Below are 22057 nucleotides of genomic sequence, written 5' to 3' on the forward strand. Positions count from 1 at the left end.
TGACAGTTGGTCACAGGGGCGGGGCGGGGCAGGAGATGTGTCGCCGTCGCTAAGGGAGACGGGGGAGGAGGCGGAGCGCGCGCGCGCGAGCAGCCGGAAGCGGGTGGGGTGGCGCGGCGGCGGCGCGCGCTCTCTGCCGGTGCCCGCGGGCGGCGGGCGCGCGCCGGGGGGAGGCGGGGCGGCTGGGGCGCGGCGGCGGCGGCGGGTTGCCGGGGCGGCGGCGGGGCCATGGGCTGCTTCTTCTCCAGGCGCAGGAAGCCGGCGCAGGGCGGGCAGCAGGCGGCGGCGGCGGCGGGAGCCGGCCAGGAGGCGGCGGCGGCGGCCGGCGAGGAGAAGGCGCCGCGGTACAGCTGGGAGCAACGAGCCAAGGTACCGCCCCGGCGGCAGCCGCTGCCCCGGTGGCAGCGGGGGAGGCGGGGCGGGGCGGGGCGCGCCCCCGGCCCCGGGGTCCCCAGGGGGCTCCGGCGGCTCTGCGGGCTGCGGCGCGACGAGGGAAGGAAGAAAAAAAAAAATACATGTGTATATATATATTTTTTCTTTCGCTGGAAGCTCTTTCCGCGGCGGAGCGGAGCGCCGCGGTCCCGCGGGGTGCCCCGACGGGGGGGTCCTACGCCCCCGGGGGAGCCCGGTGCTCGCGGGGCCGCGCGGGGCGGGGATGCGCTGGCAGCCAGCGCTTCGGGATCGCTCCGGAAAAGAGGCGACTCCCCCACCCCCTACCGGCACTCCAACCCCGTGCGTGCTGTTAAATGCATTTAAAAAAAAAAAAAAAAAAAAAGTATCTAGCCGCAGGATTTTAACACGTAGTTACAAACTGCACAAGTAAAGAGGGGGGTGTACTTGGTGGGTAGCTGCGTCCTGTGCAAGCGCCTGCTTCCTGTTGAGTCGTATCCTAATAGTATTTGCTTCATCTTCCCCGGGAGCTAATGCTGCTTTGTGCGTTGCCCGTGGATAGCTTATACTTTTTTTTTTTTTTTGCCTTGAGGTAGATCCTGACTATGAGCTTGGGCTGTGACAGCCACAGCAGGTAGCGAGTTTGCACCTTTTTTACCCTTGGGATTTTTTGCAGTACTCTGGAGTCCCTTAGGTACATACTTCATCTTAACAAACAAGTGTTATAGCAATTAGCAGGTAACTGAATAGCGTAAGCATATCCTCTTTTGTGCAAGCTTAAGTCCCTGCAACTCTTATTTCAGTGGAGGCACAAAACTGTTAAAGAGCTGTCTTGCTGCTTTGTGACCATCAGTACTATTAAAGTACTCTTCCTGTTTGTTTTTTGTTGTTGTTGTTGGAAATTGCTGGAGGGACAAGAGCTAGCCCATCCATCCATGAAGTGATGGGTGAAGACAAATCCTTCCCGAGGAAGGGAAGTACTTAGTCCTGAATTAAGTATACTTATTTCCACCCTCGAGTTTCTCTTCCTAAGTGCTGTGACATCATAATCCTACTAGTTCTCTAGTCTCCACCAGCCTGGCGTGGGGGAAGGAGAAAATAGGGCAGACAATAAACTTTGCTTATGTGGTTTTAACAGACCCTCCCCCCCCCCAAAAAAAAAAAAACTTTAGGCCCATCTTTTAAGGGAATATGGAGAAGAAAATGTGTGAACTTATTTGAATGCTTAGCTTGCTTGTTTTTTATACTTGCTAGGTGCTCTAAGATTTCATTTAAGTCTTTCAAGTAGATTAAGACGAGATCTGATTGAGAGGAGCAAGAGAGTGCGTGTGGCCCTGAGGAGTCGGTTCCTTAAGGATAAAGGAAGTTGATCTGTGCTGGGCTTGTTGCTCTGACTTCTCACTGGGTATTTGCAGTACAGCTTTGGAGGAAAAGAAGGGGAGGATTGGCAGGCCTGTTACTTGTATGGATACTATTCTTACAGTGAGAATGCTCTATTGAAACCATATTCAAGAGTAGCAGAGCGAATATTCTCTCTGTGCAAAAGTATATTACTAAATGAGCATTTGAAAGGATATGATTTGGTTTTGAAGAAAATTCATCAGCTAAAACTTGTTAGTATGGGATTTCCTACCCCTTTCCACTTGTATGGTGCTAACTTCTAAAACTGTAACAGGAAGAAAGTCAGGACATAGAAACACTTGATTCAGAGAACAAGGTGACTATTAACTTGCTATAAGTAGATTCAGACTAACAGACTAGGTTATTACAATGCAAACAATCTGTTTCTGCAGGGAGGAAAAAGCATGTAATGTATTAAGTGTGCAAGCACTTCCTCTTTCTATAGAAAAAGACACTTAGAAAGGAGAAGAATTGGTGAGTTTGGGCTGTACTACTGAACTACAGAAGACACCAAATAAGCTGCTTAATGCTGTAAAATACAGCTTAAGAACAGATATTTCATGTTTAAGCCAATTTCAGTTGATGTTTGCGGCCTTATCTTTCAGTGGGCTTAAGTGTATTCCTAATACAATAAACCAGGAAAGCGGTACTGAGACATTTAGTCTTAGATCAAGGAACGCTGAGCACTCAGTACACTAAATTTGTCAATCATAGTTTGTATTAAGTGATCCTGTGTCCGTTTTTAATGGAGTAGCTTTAGGTGTTGTCTATGATACGTTGTCTCATTCTCTATTGTTTTCTCATTTCTGGTGCATCACAGATACTATTCATTTGAAAATTTGTATTTGTGCATAAAGTAGATCGAAGTCAGTTGGAAAACTTTTGGAATCAAGACTCCGTTTTGTTCATCAAGCGCATCAAATACATATTATGAACTCTGAAAGCCTCAACTTTGTCAACAGATTTGCTAGCAGTCTTCTGATGTTCATTTCCTGTAACTTTTAATAATGTGTCAATGCACCCTCTGGATGGGGGAGTTCAAAATTTAGGTTTCTAAATTCAGGCTGTCCTCGTCAGCAGTGCATTTTTGTTTACGTAGTGCAGTTCTGCAAGCGGAGCTGGCAATTGTCTACAGTTCTTATAAGGTATTCTCTGTATGTTTTTACCAATTGGTAGGTCTTGCTGCTTACAGATTCCAGTTGTCTTCCTGCAAACTAATGCCATGCTGGTGGTCTTATTGTAGGTAAAGAAATAGAGGCATACTTGTGTGTGTGCTTGTCTGTTATGGCTTTGAAGAGAGGTGACTCCTAGCTAACAACTGTGCTGGAAGAAGCTCTGAACCTGAGCAGTTCCACCAGTAAAACTGTTTCTTCTGGTATATCCTGGTTTGGAGGAAAAGCATAGTGGTGTTATGACACTCATAACTACAGCATCATTAGTATAGACTACACTAATCATGTTCCGGTGGCAAAGGATTATCTGTGTACTACCGTTACTGTCTATTAGTGTAGACCTACCCAAAAAGTTATAAGGCAAAATTCTTATGGCTATACGACTCTTGTATAAAGCCTGGAAATGGACAGCACTGTAAAACACATTAACCACAAAATGTTATAATAAGCTGATAACTGCATTGAAATTAAGGAAAGTATATGAATCTGAGGGGCCTTTTCTGTTCTCTACATGAAGTCATTTAAGTGAGGACAGAAGTGCTTTTAAGTTTATTTTAAAAAATTGATCAAACCTAGATTGTGTCATAAGTCTGCTGGGATCTCTGTAATCTCTCCTGACCTTTGGGTTAAGAGAACTGTATGACGATCACTTATGGTGAGCACCAGAATGAAAGCTTATCTTCTTGAAAATGGGAGGGGAAAGGAGTATTCAGTTTCTTGCTTCTTTGGGATTCTTAGCCCAGAAGAATAAGTAGAGCACAGTTTAGTACAGAGACTGTTATCACTGCACTGCATCCTGGAGACTTGACATGTGTTGGTATTGCTGGGCTGTCATGAGTCCCCCCTCCGAGCCAGTGAGAGAGCAATGCGGTGGTGCTCGGCCCTCCTCAGCCTGTAGCTGGGATTCCACCTGGAACAGAAGATTGCACATCTAATCCATCTCCCTTTTCCTTTTTTGCCTTACTACCTTCTGCGTGACTAACATTGTTTAAATCCATGGCCAGAAAGATAACTATAGCAGTAACTGAACGTGGGTAGATACAGACAGGAACTGTGTTTTTGTGTCTTGTGATGGTTGATAATAACCGTGTGCTGTGTTCTCTGCAAGTAAGGATCTGCAAACATAAAAATCTGTGTCCTCTTCTTTGCTGTTTTCATGTTCAGAGAAGCAGGGTTACATAAATTATTATAATTTCAATACCTTTTTAAAGCTTAAAGGGACTTTCCTTCCAAGGCTTTCCTTCTAAAAGGAAAGATCAAGTAAGACTTTGTTGCAAATCTGTTAACTTGTAGCTAAACTGCCTTAGTTGACAGGAGGCATATTAAGGTCATATTTCCAATGATAGTTGTGTGTTGTGGGATAGGCTGTCCAGCTATGATGGCTGTATTCAAACAAAAGACATAGGGTTTTAACCTTCCACATAAAACATGCATAGTCTTTCTGTGGTTTGCCTTACACTTGAGGATTCCGCTGGCATGGTCTGAGCTGGCATGGACAACTTGAACTGTTTATATCTAGTTTACTTATCCATTTTTATGGATGAATATAGAAAAAAATCACATTTAACTTGTGGGTTTTTTTTAACTAGACTGAAATATTTAGACTGAAATATTTTGTCCTTAAAACTGATGCATCTCCCTTATGCTTCCATATGCAGCAGGAGACCTACTGCAGTATTTCTCAAAATGTAATGCATCAATTTGTGAAACAGTCTATAGTACATATTAAACAGTGTTTTCAGTTGAAACTGATATAGGTGTGGTAGCTCTTTCTTTCTCCCTCCTCTTCCCCTATTTGCAGTATTTGGTAATGGTTCGTTGCTCAGAAAAGTATGAGGACAACTGATTTATAAAGCTATCAGTACCCTGAAAGAGGGGGAGGGCTATGAAGAACAGAATCAAATGTGGGTTTGAGTCAAAGTAAGCAGAGATGCTGCAAGACAAAAACTCTGTGCTAATGTCTGAGTTTTGCACATATTGCTCCTCTTTCCACCTTTTCTTGCTGCTTAAGAATCTAGAAATCTGCTAGAGGTAAGCAACTTTGATAGACATTCTCTAGAGGATGTTGCAATTCAGTGCTGAAGGGCACCAATCCCACAGGTATGAATATGCAGAAGTGCCTAGGCCTGGGAACACACTTTTCTTGCGTATTTCCTCTCTTGATAACTCCCCTACTGACAAAAAAGCCTCTTAAGTTTGTGTGCCTACCCTATCTGCAGCTTTTAATGTCACTGTGTCAGCAGCCAACTCTTGTGTATCTTCAACTGTATATGAGTCTCTAGCTGAACTGTCATCTGTTGTGATTTAGAGAAATAGGGAATGACCTGGAAAATATTTAAGAGAAAAGACTCTTAGTGTCAGTGTTTTAGGAAGACTTTTAAAAATTATCATTCCCTTAGCAGGCTAGACACAAATAACTAGGGGAGAACCATAATCCAGTAGGAACTGCAGCACCTCCTCATATTTGTGGTGGCATATCATTGCTGACTAAGACTTCTTTCCTGATGGACTAGGTGAAAAAGTCTTGTTAGGACATGAACACATACCAAAAAGCATTCAAGAAGCTGTTGGGATCCTTGATGTTCCTGGGGACTGCTGCCACTGAAAATTCAGAGTCTAGTTACCTGTAAGTTGTCTTCCAAATGGAAACTGCCTAGCCTAGGTAGCGGTAAATTTGGGTGACAGTGGCTAAAGAGATGCACTTCATCTGCAGCCTTCATGTCTGGCCTCTGACCTTGTTGCGAGCCAAGTGTTTGTAGGAAGGAAACTGCCTAATACACCTTGAACTCATTGCAGCAGAATTTGGTAGAGCTCAAAGCAAGCATGACAAACTTTTGTTTGCCTTTGCTTCCCACCTTTCTTTTTTACAGTTCTCTCTCCAGTCCTTTGTGACAGACATAGCAGCAGTGTCATTGTCAATAACCAAAGGTAAGGCTTCTGAAACTCTTCTGAAAATAAGGGGGAAGAATATTCTGCAGGTGGGGGTTACCTTTGAGTCAGCATACCTGGTTAATTTAAGGTTACTTTGTAAAGTAATTCCTGAACCTATGCATAGTATTTCAGTTCGAGGGCTCCAACTCTTGAACTGTGCTTGTATCTATTAATGCAAACTCAAAACCTGGCTGAAAGCATTAGAAGTTCTACAGATACTGTCATCATTTGGCCTTATACCAGACAGGGGAGAAAAAAAGACTTAAAGAATGTATTAAAGGCTGGTGGGGATAAAGCATCTGTCTGGGTGAGATGGGCAGATTTGGACTAAGAGTTTTCAGAAGTTGTATCAGAATGTAAACAATAAGAAATGGATGCATTATCAAGCTGGGTTTTTTTGTTTGTGTGTGTGTGTGTGGGGGGGGGGGTTGTATTGCTGACCTGCCAAATGCTCAAGATTTTACAGCAAAAGCTATACCATATGAGTGGGCAGAGAATCTAAATAGCTGTGGTTATGGTTTGTGGCTATGAGGCTATAGATGTTATCATCTTTCTGTTGCTTGTTTTTCCTAGCTTTTTTGCTACATTGCCAAGACAGAACTTAAGCAATTAGTGCTGTCAAGAGAATGAAGGTAGATATAGTGATTTTAATATTAACCTGTTGGTGATAGCTGTAGACTTGAGAACTGTTAAGCGTGAAACTCAATGAAGAGCATATTAACAGCAGTTGAAGGCATCCTCTAAACTCAGACCGTAGCTGTGCCTTGGTGCTCCTTCCTCTAAGATATTCCTTTTATTTAGGGGAAGTGAAACATTCAGATCTGTTACAGCCTTAAGTTAAACCCTGCTGTCAGGGGTGATAACCTAGGGGGGAGAGAGAGTGCTAAGGTCCATTTCACTCAGTCCCTCCAGTCTGTATGGCCCTGTTAGTCAATAACCTTAGTCTTTAAAAGGAGAACTGCAAAACAAAACTAAAGGAAATTAGCAAACTCCCTAGCATAGTGAACAAACTCAGAAGTAAGAGTTGCATCAGTACAGAACTCTGAATTCGTGTAGGGGAGATTAAATTGAGCTCTTGAATCTGGAAATAAACTGATTTTTTTTTCATTCAGTTTTAATCAGTACAGATTATTGTCAAACTGAAATACTACTGTTTTTCTCAAGCGCTCTCATTTGAGACTGCCTGTAACCTGTGGGTTAGCTGGCTAACCAGTGTTTTTCATCTAGGCCTACTTAAAATTGGAAGGTGAAGTTGACTTCACACATCTCTCTAAAGACCTCAGCATAGGATGAAGCAGTGCTGCTTCAGAGACTTTTAGAACAGACTGATTTAGAAGCACATACTTAGGCTTTCAGTTTCAAATACACTTCAAGCTCCAGCAACTTTCAATGTCTCTTTCCTAAGAGAAATAACTGTTCTTCTATACCATGTTTCTGAGGCAGTAAGTCTGCCTCACAAGGTTATAAAGCTTATACATATAAAAATGCCTGGGGGAAAAGTGTACAAATTTAATCTTGATTTTTACATTTTCTGAACATCCTGAGAGTCCCCAGTGGATCAGATAATAACACCACATGATACTTGTTTAAGATCTTAAAGGGTCTGAATCCTAATCATACAGTGTAGCTGAGTCTCAATGCTGTAATACATATCATTGGAGTCTCCCAATTTTATCTGCAACTCTTCCACCTAACTTTCCTTGATGTGTACTAGTGACAATGAACATGACTGAGGAGCAGATTTCTAGGAAGCAGTTTCATGGTCTAAACTTGCGTTTTATTGGCAAGGTTCTTCAGCTGCAGACTGATACTTTTGTCTTGGGAGGTCAAATATATTGTATATAAAGCTTATAAACAAGACATAATCTGTCACCAAACCCCCCCAGATTTTTCAAGGGTAAGCTCCTCTACTTGTTGCTGGCCTACATTCTTATACGGCTCTTCCTTACTTGCTATAAAACACTTTTCAATGTCAATACTGAACAAATTAACTTTCTGGATACTTTCAAAGACTATGGTTTATCAATTAGTAGAGACTTTCAGGTTTAGCTGTTCTGGACAAAAGCTACTCAGACTGAGCCGTTTTAGTGAATGTCTGGTGCTAGTTTAACCTGGCTTATACTTTTTTCTGGTCTCTAATCTTCTCTGAATGTTTGGAATATTGGGGAGGAGGCATGTTTCATAAACTGGACTGTACAGACACTGTTGTAATGCACTAACACTGCTTACAATGCAGTAAGCTTTAGAGCTCTCAGGCTGTGCTAGGTAATCAGATAAATTTCTGAAGTGATCTTGTATTAGACTACTTCAGTGTATTCCTGTGTTAGGTACTTGTACAATTGTAAGTGCTATTTTAATAAACTTTCACAAGGGGGCAGAGTAGAATCTGCTGTAGGAAACATAATTGTCTTGACTCTCATCAACTAAAAATGATCCAAGTCAGATTCCTTCAGTGTTATGACACCAGCTGCTGCATCCATGCTATCCACCTGTATCATATACCATCTCTCGTGCTGTGTGGCTCTTCAGTCACTGCCCCAACAAGTCCTAGAGAAAGCTACAGTCTCCCTCAACTGTCCCTCCTGCGTGGAGGAGGGCTGGGGAGCAGAGGAGAAGAGGTCTGTAAACATGACCTGTACACCAGCACTGCTAATGTTTGCTTAATTGTTCATAGCTAAAACAGTCTCATTGTGTTGTTAGCCCCAAAATTTCTTAGCTGTTAGCACAAGATAATGATGTCATGTAGATAAGCAAGCTCTTTGTAGCTTACAAGCATAGTAAAGGAGATATGGCTTAAAGTTGTCAAGCTTTCCTTGCAGTGTGTTGAGGTGTGGTGAAATAAGACCAAGAAAGCTGAAAAGTATTGTGTGTCCCGAGCTTTCTGAGTCTTTAAGCATGCAAGCCAATTCATTATTACTGTTACTATAGTAGTAATGTTATTACAGGAATACTCAGGACTAACGGTAATACCCAGTTACTACAGTAATACGCAAGCTAACTCTTCTTTTTCCCTCTTTCCTTATCAGAGGACAGAGTTGGGCTTTTTCTGGTGTATCTGAGAAGTTTAGCTTTAACTCTTTGTTGTACCTCACTACTGCATGTTCCAGTAGCTTAGCTGAAAGTTTCTCTGGATTTCATCACTCTGGTTATTCATTGAAGAGTTATCTGGCAGGTTATCCTGTACAATTCTGTAACATACAGTTAATGTAAACAGATTAACATTTAGCATTATAATATTCTCTGTATGTGAAGACTTTCACTTTCTTTTTTTTTTTCTTCTTCTTCCTTTAGATTGACCCGAAAGACTACACGTTTTCTGGACTTAAAGGTGAAACCGTGGGTCGACTGCCTGGAAAAGTAGCAGGGCAACAATTTGTCATTCAGGATTGTGAGAACTGTTGTGTCTACATATTTGATCATTCTGCTACAATCACTATTGATGACTGTATAAACTGCCAAATCTTTCTAGGACCAATAAAAGGCAGTGTTTTCTTCCGTGACTGCAAAGATTGTAAATGCATAGTGGCCTGCCAACAGTTTCGTACTCGGGACTGCAGAAGGCTGGAGGTATTCTTGTGTTGTGCCACCCAACCCGTTATTGAGTCCTCCACAGGTATGAAATTTGGCTGTTTCCAGTACTATTATCCTGAGCTTGCTTTACAATTCAAAGATGCTGGACTGAGCATCTTCAATAACACATGGAGCAACATTCATGACTTTACCCCTCTGTCAGGAGAAAATAACTGGGGGCTTTTGCCTGAGAATGCTGTAGTTCAAGACTATGTTCCTCTGCCGAGCTCTGAAGAGCTGAAAGCTGTCAGAGTTTCTACAGATGCTATGAGGAGCATAATACCAATAACTCGAGGGCGGAGACAGAGAAGCAGTGATGAATCGTGTTTGGTAGTGTTTTTTGCTGGTGACTACACAACTGCAAATGCCAGAAAGTTAATTGATGAGGTAAGTGACCTTCTGTGTTCAGCTTTTTGGATTTCTAATCAAACTTTCCTCTGGATAACCTTGGTGCTTACTGTAGTGAAAATGCTGAGGTTCTACACGTCTACTAACTACACTAATCGACTATGTTTTTTTTAAGCTTAAAACAAGGTAAGAGAATGGAGCTCATTTGATAAAACGATAGTTTTAAAGCTGACATCTTGTGATTGGCACATATTTCCTTTGACATTTTCGGTGTATTTTTCCAGCATAGCACACCAAAGTTATACTGAAGAAAACATGTTTTTGATCAATAAACTCAAATGATCAGCAATGCTTGTAAAAGGGGTATAGCCATTTTACTCATTAGCTTATTGACACCAAAGTCACAGCTAGCAAGGCAGTCTGGCCTGAAAGGTTTACTAATATTAGCAGAGACTGGGAGACTTTCAAGAATAATAGGCTAAATTGTGCCCCCATTGCCACCCAATGCTGGAATTTTTTTCTGGAAGAGGCAGCATGTTGAATATTTGACACAGCTGGCCAGTTGTCTTTGATTACTGAAGATAGCTGGTGGATCTCCCAAGCTTGGCTGAATTTGGGCTTTACTGAGGCTAAAATCCAGCAGAGACTGCTCTCGACACTGTGGAGAGATGAGAGCTGACCAATAACTAAGAGCTGTAGCTTCTGAGAGAAGTATCTGTAGAAGCTGCTGACCCCAGTGTTGTATTATCAATGGAACAGCTGATGGAGCTCCTTCCCTTGGATTTTTAACAACTTCTTGCAGAGAGAGGAAGAAAAAAAGAAAGAAAGAAAAGAAAACCCTTTAGTTGTCCCCCCTCCATTAGTGTGTGGGGTTTTTTTGTTTTTTTTTTAATGGAGCTGAGTTACTAACAACTATTCGAGTGAAGGGAGACAACTGTACTTATGGGGCTTTTGTTGGTTTTTTTTTTTTTTTTTTTCTGAAGAAGGAATAGCTACAGTAAAGAGGATATTAGTTGTAGTCTCCTGTGCTCATTGCTCTTTAAGGAGTTTGGATTAAGAAGACTCTAAAGGACTAGTTAGTGAAGTGCTATGGAAATTTTTCTCGCTCTATAATGAATGCTTTGGAAGTACAGATGTAGTTCTTCCTTTTCCATGTGCTTTTAGTTTCCTGCTAGATTTGAAGTAAAGCTGTGTGTTTGAAAAATTGTAACTTTTTTTTTTCAAAATAGAAAACATCAGCCATGGATAGATGAGTTTGAGCTAATGCTTGACTGAACTATTGCAGACTAATGAGAACTAACTGCTTGACTCCAGATGCTGAATGCTTTTAACTCCCATTAGCTTCAGCCTGTGAAGGATTGTGGATAAAAATGCAACCCTGGGCTATAATATAAAAGAAAGAAATATTCACATTTACTAATCTAAGTGCAGTAGGGCAGAGGAGAAAATCTGGATGAATGGAATGAAAATAAACAAAAATGTGGAAAAGCAAATGGTGGGTTTTTTTCTTTCCTTTTTTTTTTTTTTTTTAAGGTGGTCCCTTAGCTCTATGTTTTAATGTGTATGGGCAAAATGGGTATATTCCAGTATAAACTGGATACTCAAGCTGTCTGCCTTAGAAACATTTTTAACATTAATTCTTTATCTATTAACAGATGACTGGCAAAGGCTTTCAGTTGGTACAGACAAAAGAAGTCTCAATGAAAGCGGAGGATGCTCAGAGAGTTTTCCAGCAGTGTGCATCAGAATTCATTCCACTGCTTGAAAAAGGCAAGTTGATGTATTCATTTCTTTCCTTTATCCACTGAGAGCTAGATGCCTGTATCAAGGAGAGTTCTTCAGATGAAAGGAAAGTGAGGGAGAAATACATGTTTTAAGGACATAGTGTAAAGCCAGTTAAGATCGATCTTGGAAGCTTCAGTCAGGCCTTGACTGAAGTGGGCTCCTGAAAGCTTCAGAAATGAGCTAATCTGTGTGTACTTTGTGGCTCTTCCCCCCACCTTTAGTGGCCCAACTGCACAGCTTGGGAGCTGTGGCACATGCAGATCTGTCTGGCCAGTCAAAAGGAGCTCATGCTTTTAGAACTGAAATTTTTCTAGCTTATCACCATTGCTGATGAACTACCTAGATGTTCAGTACTTCTGTATACTTACTTTAGCAAGTTAAAGAAGATGTGAATAATGCAGGCAAATGTTAAGTTCCTATTTATAATTGGTGTACTGTCAATATACTTCAAAAGCTTTTTCTTCAGTATGATTGGAATTGGTTTTTGTCTGGTCCTGTAGAAGTACTGACATCTTACCATCTGTTATATGCTAAAGCTTAGTATGCGCTCCCGAACTTAGTAGTAACATGCCATTTTTTTCATAATAACATAAAAAGGTTTATGATATTCATTGCAAGAACAGGACAAAAGTTATTGTACTTATCAGATGACAGGCTAGTTTGAGGGCTATTTTGCACTCATGTAGGAGGAAATAACAACATGTTCAGAGTGAAACCAGAGAAAGGGGATCTGGAAATAACGGATGCAAACAGGTCTAAAAGCCAGGCTGTTTGCTGTCTTGGGACTGCGGCAAAAATGCTTGAATGACTCAGTCCTACTCCAGATGTCTGTGAAATGGCTCACTATTTGAACAGTATATTCTGACTCACTTCCATGATGCCCTCCACTCTCTAGCATTTTTGTGCCTTTGCTGTCTTTCAAAAGTAAAACTGGAAACCTGCCAGAGCCTCTGCAAAAACGAGCATGGAATTGCAAATATTTTCTTTTCAGATAACTACTGTACTTCAAAGCTGTGGTTAAGTGTTTTTAAATTTTATCCTGCATTATGGCTGCTCAGGCAAAAAACATGAAATCCATCCTGCAAACTTCATAATTGCCTAAGGGATGAGAGAAATCCAACATTTTAAAAATCAAGCTTAAAAGTAGTATTGATTCTAAATGAAACTATCTTTTAGGCCCTGTAGTTGCTTTGGAATTCAATGGAGATGGTGCTGTGGAAGGATGTCAAAGCATTGTAACTGATGTTTTCAGTGGAACCAAGGTAAGTTGCTGTATTGCATCGGCAGAAAATGTTACAGAACATCTAGCATACTTCATGTTCAAGCTGTAGTTTTGATGTATTGAATACTCTTTTAAATTTCTGAATAGCAAATCTTTTTTTTTTTTTTTTTTTTACACAAAACTCATGTTTACTTGTAGGAGATTGAAGAATTTCGCTAGAAAGTTGAGAGAATATTAAATCCCCATATCTGTTGAAGAATAAAAATTCCCACTGAAAACTGCTACCCTTCATGATAGGGAAAAGCAAGTTGTATAATTACAGTAGGACAAACTCTGCAAGTCTTATACTAAGGTCTCCTTTGTGATGTTCTAGTCTGTTAAAAGCCTGACAAAAATATGATTTGATTTTAACTTTTTTCAAGATTTACTTTTGCTATGAAGGATATTGCAGTATGCCTTCAAAGATATATTGCTTTTCTCTTCTGTAAGCTTTTTTACTGTAGCTTCCTCATACCACACCTCCTCTTTGCTTGCTGTCCCATTTCTTTGAATGGCAATGGATCTGAGAAAGTGTCTTGAAACAACTAGAGCACTCCAAAGAAGCCGCATTCCTGATACAGGAGAGTGATTAAACCCTTGGCTTTCAGGGAGCTGTTCAAATAGGCTAGCATATATTTGGGACGTACAGTGAAGAGCTACTCACTATCTTTCCATTCCTCTCAAAAAAATGAATTAGTCCAGGAGTTAGCTCATCCAGTTTCTGGAAACAGTTCTCTTGTAAGAAGTTATCTCAAATGCAGCTAATTGCTTTTTCTTATTCGCTATTGCATCAGCAAACCCCTGTTGTGTAACAGGCCTTAATTTGGATCTCTGAGTCTGGAGAATACTAGAACTACAACTTGGAGAGTCTTGTGATGTTATTGATTCTTTCTTATGACCCAAAAGTCATCACTGCAAGTCTTAACATAAAAATGGCCTCTTTAAGCAGGAGCCTACAGTGTCTTTTTTTAGTGAGGTTAGCATATTTTTTCATGCTAAACAAAGCTGATATTCGCTGATTATTCTCCTAGATCTGAATTTCTCTATTCAAATGCTGAACTTCTATTAATTATTAGAACAAGTAGAATTTTATACTTTCGCTAAAAGGAGTGGCATGTGTTGTCAGAACACTGAATACTCTAGAAGTAATTTAGAGAGTAACAAACTTCAGACTTACTGCTACTGGAAGTTTCAGGAATGCTCTGTAAAATGTTTTCACCTCATTGCCTGTCCTTATCCTGTTTGAGAGTTGTTACAGTGTTTGAAAAGAATCATGAGTATCCCTGATCAAGAAACGACAAAAGCTCTTAAGAAAACACCTATCCTGTAAGATTTTGCGGGATATTAATCTGATTTTGAGCGGGTCATTACATTTGCCTTTGAAACCACTGTTAAGAGTGATTAACTTGATCAGTTAATAAGCTTGTTTTAACCACTCTATATACTGTAGTAGAGGTGGAAAAGTTCTTCAGCAATAATACAGTAACAGCTTTTGGAGCTGCTTGGTAAAAACAGTGTGTTTAAAAGGAGACTTCTAGACTTCACACTTGAGTGAACTTCCTATTTCTGCAGACTAGATAGATCTGCACTCTTTACCTCTGATACTCTTTCTGGTGTGATCTTCTGCAGTTCTCGTGTGTGTGTGTGTCTTTTTTGTACTGTTTCTCTGCCTCATCATTTATGCGTAAAGTCCTCTGCAAAATGAAAATTGTGATATACTAGGAGGGAAGGCTAGTGAAAGAAGGTACTGAACTGTTATGACTATGGTACAAATCATTATCACATCAAATTACTGCCAAAATACTTAGATGTTCTCAAGTTTCTTCAAACAGAAGTCTTCCAAGCCTCCAAACAATGGTCTGGGAAACTCTTTGCTTTGGGTTAAAATAATCTTTTATTTTGAAATCAAAAATTTGCTGAATGACAGGATATTCATCTTAAAACATGGTTTAAATGAAGCAATTGAAGCAACTGTCCCAATTTACATCTATATGGTATTCTGAACTAAACCAGAAAAGTAATAATCGCAAGGGCATGATTATCTGGAATAACTCACTTATGCAGTTCCAATGCATTTTGGAATAGTTCAGTTTGCTGTACAAACACTGATGTGCTAAGAAAGTGAAAATATCTTAATTTCCCCCAAGATGCAGAACTCAAAGTTAAGTTTTGATTGAGGACAGCACTTGCATGTTGAGATTGTTAACAGTGAGACTGATGGACAGCCTTAACAATGCTGACTGGTACAATGAACTATTTGGGCAGTGTATAAGGCATCTGTAGCTAATTTGCTAAAAGCTTTTGAAGATGATTTTCTAGCACTTAAAACTTTCACATACATTGATCAATTCTGCAAAACACAAATGCAATCAATGTTATTTTAGAAAAAGGGCATCTGAAGAACAAACAACTGTAAACTTTTGGGAAAGTAGTGCAAGAGAATCTTTCTTACAAGCTTTGTGTTTCTGTTAAAAGAAAGTTTCATGGTAGCTTAAAGTGGTATGTATGTGTGGTGGTTTATTTCTTTTTTTCTGGACAGAGTTTGACTTTACCAAGCAAAATAGATCAAACTGGGCAGTAGCTGAAGCTGTGTCCTCTAAATAGTCCAGCCTAAATCTTTTAATTCGATCAGTGGAAGGCGAGGTTACCGCAGACAGCATGTTTGCTAGGACAAATCACCATAACACAGGGTGCCTCAGGGCTCAGAATTCCAGAACTGGTCTAAAACATGACAGAAATTAAGAGTTGTGCCTCTCAGGAAACACGTGAAAGTAAAAAGAATCATTACTGACTCTGAATATACTACTTGAACTTGTTTAAGAGTAATACATAACTGTTTCCTTGTTTAATAAAATAGGTTTTTGTATCGGAGAGCAAGGCATCAGCGTCTCAAGATGTAGACAATTTCTACAACTTTGCTGACATGCAGATGGGAATGTGAAGTCTAACATGTTCACGTATGGTTTGTCCCAGCACTTGGATGTCACTTGACTTGAATATTGCAGTAGTATGAGAAAAGTTTTCTCATTTGGGTTTTTGTATTGCTTCTATATCCCTCTTATAAAAGCTATTGGTGACTTTAATACCATATTACACAAACTACAGTAAATGGTATAGCTCCCCATATATGTTGTTTGATACTTACATTTCAACTCCAGAAACTGTGGAGGCTTTTTTTTATTCTAACTTGTCTTTACAGTGATTTCTTTCTCTCATTGACACTTGAGCGTTTCTTACCAATATCTAATGGTAAGTCATACTTGAAAAGTGCAAGGCTGGTCCACATTTGATGCATTAGTAATTGTAAACTTCTCAGACACGCTGTATAGAAAGTGCATTTATGTGAAACTTACTGTTCAAAACTTTCCCACATGCAAATTAGTCTTCATTGGGGGCCAGGGAGGAAGCTGTAGTCAATGACTTTTTCTGAAAGCTTAGTCTGAAATGATTTTTATAGCGTGCTTTCAGGAGCAGTGCATGACTTACCCTCTTATAAAATATACATTTGGTTTATTCTGCTTCAACATCTTTATTCAATGAAGTCGTTTGCAGCAGCATTTAGGCTGAGGGTTGTTATAACAGCCTTCTGAGAAGCGAACTCTTCCTAGGCTCTCGTATTCCAAGGTGAATTTTGAGCTTGAGTGCTCTGCAGAAGATGCTGTAAGGTTCCATTCAGGTCTGGTCTGGTATTATAGATGCCTCTGGTATTTCCGAGTAATGTATGGGATATACATGAGGTTCCCTTGGACTCGAGAGTGATGAGACACCAGCAACATCCTTGTTTGTTGCAAGGGACATACAGCAACCTGGCATCAGAGAAGGGCTCTGGCTTTAAAAAAGCTTTCCTTTGCTGTCCCCAAGGAGAAGGGTTCTACACTCAGTAGTAGTACTGAAAATTTGGCTGTAAAGTATTACACTGTGCTGTAAAACTAATTTTGGATTAATTCCAAAAAACAGACTAAGGAAATGCTACTAGCGTTTTAGGGGATGCATTTGAATAGTGATCAGTAAGGATGCTTATTGCTATACAGTGCATACTGGTATGCATATCTATCTATATAGATATGAAATATATGACTTCTTTGAGCACATTAGATCCTCAGTGATTTTCTGCTGGAACTTAAACTTTATGTCTGGGTTTACATGCCCTCTGTAATACTTGAACAGGTTGTGTGTTCAGAGGTACCACATTTCTTAATTAAAATGGTGGCTTGCCAATTTATGTAGCCTTTACAATTCATTGAACACACTTGGGCTGTGTTGAGTTGCTAAAGCAATAATTTCCTCATTAGGGTCATCTATCCAAAGGTAAGATCTTTTGCATCTTAACTGAAAGTGAGTCTCTTGACTCATTGGTTTTGCTGCTCTAGAACTCCAAGGGTGGGTGGCTGAAAATGCCTCTCTCTCTCTCTTTTTTTTTTTTTTTTTTAAGGATTTACCACATGAAAGAATCTCTCTTCCTCTGAAATTCATAATTCTGTCATGCCCCAGAGATGTTCTGAGTTGTCATTTTGTTTCCACCAGGCAAATGCATGCCCTTAAACTATGTATTAAAAACATGTCCTTAGGACCTCATACTAAAATTTTGCATAGATTAAATAAGAAAGAGTATCTCCTGAAGTCAGTAAACATTTAGCATGCTAAAGGTCAGAAAAATGTCACTTGCATGAAATGTCTTTACTTGACAGAATGAAATAAGATCAAATTGGCACCAAAATCTGATTGGTAATAGAAATTACCACTTGTATTTGCACTAGTCAGCTAGGATTTATATAGTGTGAGGGCAGGCTGTGAAAACAGCTAAAACATTAGATCAGTCTGCTAAATACTAGGAGAACCTGTCAGTGAACACTGCAGGAATTATTCTAGGTACATACAGTAAATGTATTTTTCTGATGTTGACAGTACATTAGAATTTTGTGTAATGTATTTCAAAACTGTCATTGTGTAACTTCTCTAAGCAGTAAATATACTGGACCATCTCGGTCTCTAAACTTTTACATATGATATGTCCAAGCTTACTGCTGACACATGATTATGTATATGTTATAGGTTTTTTGGGGGGTTTTTTTGTATCTTCAACTTGATCAGGAAAGAATGTGCTAAATGTTTTTTTTGTGACTATACTGGAGGACAAGATGATTAATTGACTGTTAACCTGGGCTTTAAACAGAGAACACTTCCCTACACCGCACCCCCCCACCCCCCGCCCCGGTAAGAGCATGGTGGTTTTTTTGTTTGTTTGTTTGTTTTTACATTGACAGCATACTTATCAAAAAACCTTTACACTGGTAAAATTTGAAAAACAAAGGAGTTCCTCAATCCAGTTATTTATCTTTTGACTTTCTTGCTAGCAGGAATTAAGGAAACTTCTAACCTAAATAAGCTTGCATCGGTTATCATATGTATTACAGAATGGTACATGCTTTATGTAGTCTTTGTATGTTTGTTGTATAGCTTTTTTATGTAATTTGCCTTGCACTGTGAATGTGATTCATAATAAACACTGAAAATCTAAACTCTGGATTCTGGAAGAATTTTTTAAAACTAAATTATTGCATAACATAATTACATTATATTTAATATTAAAACTGAATTTATATTTAAGCAGGAACTTTAGCTAGTCAGATGCTCCTAGCTAATTGAAAATAAACATTAACTCTCTGCCGTCGCCTACTCCTCTGAAAAAGATGAATTTTTGACAGCAGGGATTTTTTGTCAGAGTCGCTGAAGATATGATTAACTTTACAGTGCAGTTTACCTTGCAAAATATGCAGGAAGGTATTCTTATATCAAGTTGTAGAGATACAAGTACAGAGATTTCATGGATGGAGACTGCTAAAGCACATCTTCCTGATATGTGTGTATAATGTGTTTTTGTTTTTGTTGTGTGTTGTGGGGTTTTTTTTTGGTAAGGGTTGTGTTTTTTAACTGTGTTTACGTCTTTGGATATTAGATGCATGCTAGTGATGTGCTCACACCAAAAATGGACTGTGGTAGCTACACTAGTATAATTGTTCATTTAGAAAATAGTTCCTTTATGTATTCTATTTAAGGTCTAAGGATGCCTGAAAATAGGTATCCGTAACATTAAATTTCCAGGGTTCAGCTTTAAAATGGTCAGAAAAGAAAGTCTTCCAGCTATAGATAGTGTAAATAACTTTATGTTCTAAGTAAACATTTACACTAAAGTACTGTATCAATATAACTTTTAATTTATTGAGCCTAATTATGGTTTTAAAGAGTAAAAGCTTTTGGCTTACACTTAGTTACTATTGTACAATTGTAGTTTTAAAAAATCTTATAACCCAGTTGCATCTGAGTTGCCTAGTAATCATTTTACATATTTAAGTCATAGCAAAACTGTTTTTAAGTACTTTCACAATTTTTACTAAACATCCTCAGATACTAACATGCAGAAGCTTTGTATCTGTGCCCCAGTTCCAAGGAAGTCACCCACTTTCTTTAGTCAGATCTAAATAGTCATGTATAAAATGCATGGATTTAAAACTAATCTGAATACCAGGCTGGACTTATATAACCAGGACAATTTTTTTCCATTCCAAAAAGCAGTCTGAAACTTTATATTACAAAATATGTGCACTAGTCATTCTGACTAATAGGGACAAAAATGAGTTTTAGTGACTTTGGTGCGAGAGAGAACTCCATAGCTGAATGTTTTCCTGTTTTAAATTTTAACTTTTACGTGTTTAGGCTTTATGCATATTGCATTCAATTTTCTGCGCGTGTTTAAATTACAGCATTGCTGATCGTATCTTCTGGAAGGTGTTGATTCCTCGGGCATTTTTCCTAAAAATTTATTTGGAGTGAAATGAACCCTTTTAAGGTCTAGAAGTGGCCCAGGTACCTGCCTAAGAAAGTCATAAACTCTAGGAGTTTTTGCTACCAAGCAGGTTCCTCTTTGATTCCTTCCTGGACCTTTGTGTCTCCCCCCCCCCCGCCCCCCGCCCCCAGTTTAAGCAGTAAGCCTTCTGAATCTCTCAGGGTGACATCAGATGGAACTTCCTGTGTTTCACTTAATATGAGGAAAAACTTCTTCACTGTGAGGGTGACAGAGCACTGGAACAGGTTGCCCAGAGAGGTTGTGGAGTCTCCTTCTCTGGAGATATTCAAAACCCACCTGGACACAATCCTGTGCAACATGCTCTAGGTGACCCTGCTTGATCGGGGGGGTTGAACTAGATGATCTCCGGAGGTCCCTTCCAACCTCAACCATTCTGTGGATCTGTGAAGTGTTTGGAGGTATGTAGGAATAGCTCTTCTAAGGCATCTAAATGCTAAGGTAACAGTATTAAAAGCCACAAATAAGTGCTGATCACAAGTGTCGTCCCTAACATACTTGGATTTATGTAGGGGAGGGAATTGCAAGTGGGCTGTAGGACTTCATTAAATTGTGTGCTGTGACCCTACATTCTTGCTCCAATAGGCGTTGGAGCCCAGTTGTGTGGTGGTGCATCCAGTTCACTGCATGTTGCAGCACTCACAATGCAAGCTACAGTAGTTTGCCAGGGGTAACAATTTATGAAAAATCATGGGCTTGCTGCATGCCAGCCTGAAAGTTTCTCTTAAACCTGTCCAGTCTGAGCCCCATGTCTGTAAAGTGAACAACACAACCATCTCTATATTGAAAACTTTAGAAGCATCAAACCTGGTAAAAGCAGGATGTATGAGAAGCTTCACTGAGTGGTTGGAAGTCACGGAGAGTTACCAGGCCAAATGTTGATATTTTGGCTTCCAGTTTGAGAGAATGCTTTTTACTGCTGTTCATCCCACTGGAACACCTGACTGCTGTAAGGTGGCTGCTGCTGAACATTTGTGGTCAGGCTGTCATGCTGATCCATATAGAATTATGGCTGGTTTTGAGCAAGAGCCAAAAAAAAAAGGGGGCGGGGGGAAGTGAGGGGCAGATGGCAAAAAAATAATTAAAAAAAAAAAAAGGCACTGAAAGTTTTTTTTGTTTTGTTTTTTGTTTTTTTTTGGAGTGAAAGACAGTAGATAGTGATAGAAAGTTTATCTGCTCATTCCTTTATTTATTTATTTTATTCATCCAGTGTTTCTCCCCAGCTATGCACTGGGGTATGTGAGCACCTTCCCAGAGTGCATTAAGCAATGTGACCACTGTTAGTCAAGTGCGAGTCATCCTTTTCCCAGTTGCACAAGGTTTTAAGAGTTGCCAGTGTTGTCTAAGGGCTGAGGAGATCTTTTAACAAAGTGTGGATTTCCCTGAAATCCTTCTGATGAACCCACTAGGGGAAATTTGTCCTTAGAAGCACCAGGTAAAGTCAATAGGTCTAGGAAATTAGGTTAAGAGGCTCTTGAGCACCACTTAAATGACTATACAAGTATTTTTTTCTGATGTTCCCAAACTGCAAAGGCTAAGGGAATGCGTTTAACTTAATGTGCTATTACAAATTCTACCAAAATGATGAGGCTAAATTTAATTTATCTCTGCAGTACTAGTGTTCAAATGGCTCATTCAGTGGCTGGATGACAATAGTATGCATCTATGCTTTTCCAACTTCATTTTATCATGGGTATTATGATGCTAAAGTGCAAGTTCCTAAAGTTGTGTAAGAATCTCTGCTTTCATTTTTAGGTACCTTTGTCTTTGTAACAGTGAAGAAAACTTGAAAAATCTTTGCTCTTTGAGCCATTCAACTTGTATATCTTAAAAAAAAAAAAATGGGGGTGAGTGTGTGGAGAAGCAGCTGACTTTTGATATCTGAACACTTAAGAGTGCCAGTCTTGCTTTTTTTTTTTTTTTTTTTTTTTTTTTTTACATGAATGCTAACTGCTGTAGGGAGTTTCCCCAAAATCTGCATATAAGGCAGCATAGAGGCAGCTAACTTTCCAATACTTCCGGGTAATAGATACAATTGGTTCCTCACTAATACAAGCATAAGAGGTATTCTTCAATTCTTTTGTGTTAGGTACTTATTTCCGTGTAAGTCAGGATACAGACCCATAATACTGAGATATTTTAAAAGCTGCTGGCAGTTCTCTCCATTCTGTTTTACTATCTTAAAAGGAGAAAGATAAATAAAAGTTCTGCCTAAGCATAAAACTTTGAACTTGTCAAATCCTGGGAAGTGGAGCTGGCACACTCATTTTGCTCTGAAGAGAGTAAATGCTTCATTATTGTGGAAGGTGCCTTTTTTTTTTTTTTTTTGTTTGTCTG

The 22057-nt window shown here is 39.6% G+C and overlaps 1 protein-coding gene across 3 annotated transcripts; it reads left to right on the forward strand.

Annotated features, from left to right (window-relative positions):
• The first annotated feature begins 214 nt into the window (after positions 1-214).
• Positions 215-18371, forward strand: RP2 (RP2 activator of ARL3 GTPase). 3 transcript variants are annotated; one of them, XM_067295848.1, is made up of 6 exons: positions 215-369; positions 9186-9507; positions 9628-9851; positions 11468-11582; positions 12774-12859; positions 15716-18371. In XM_067295848.1, exons 1-6 carry the CDS (start codon positions 229-231, stop codon positions 15797-15799), a joined length of 972 nt encoding a protein of 323 aa, XP_067151949.1. In that variant the 5' UTR covers positions 215-228; the 3' UTR covers positions 15800-18371. The 3 variants fall into 3 exon arrangements, with proteins under 3 accessions (XP_067151949.1, XP_067151931.1, XP_067151939.1); XM_067295830.1 differs by having other exon boundaries at positions 9186-9851; XM_067295838.1 differs by lacking the exon at positions 12774-12859 and having other exon boundaries at positions 9186-9851.
• The last annotated feature ends 3686 nt before the right edge of the window (positions 18372-22057 follow it).

This window comes from Apteryx mantelli, chromosome 1, assembly GCF_036417845.1.
Source record: "Apteryx mantelli isolate bAptMan1 chromosome 1, bAptMan1.hap1, whole genome shotgun sequence".
In the NCBI taxonomy this organism is placed as follows: domain Eukaryota; kingdom Metazoa; phylum Chordata; class Aves; order Apterygiformes; family Apterygidae; genus Apteryx; species Apteryx mantelli.

What these genes read in the sequence shown, in the direction of transcription:
- RP2 (XM_067295830.1), top strand. Translation starts at nt 229, where the DNA reads ATGGGCTGCTTCTTCTCCAGGCGCAGGAAGCCGGCGCAGGGCGGGCAG. An exon ending in GCTGGGAGCAACGAGCCAAG is followed by an intron (nt 370 to 9,185) that starts GTACCGCCCCGG and finishes TTCTTCCTTTAG; the next exon opens with ATTGACCCGAAAGACTACAC. An exon ending in CATTCCACTGCTTGAAAAAG is followed by an intron (nt 11,583 to 12,773) that starts GCAAGTTGATGT and finishes ACTATCTTTTAG; the next exon opens with GCCCTGTAGTTGCTTTGGAA.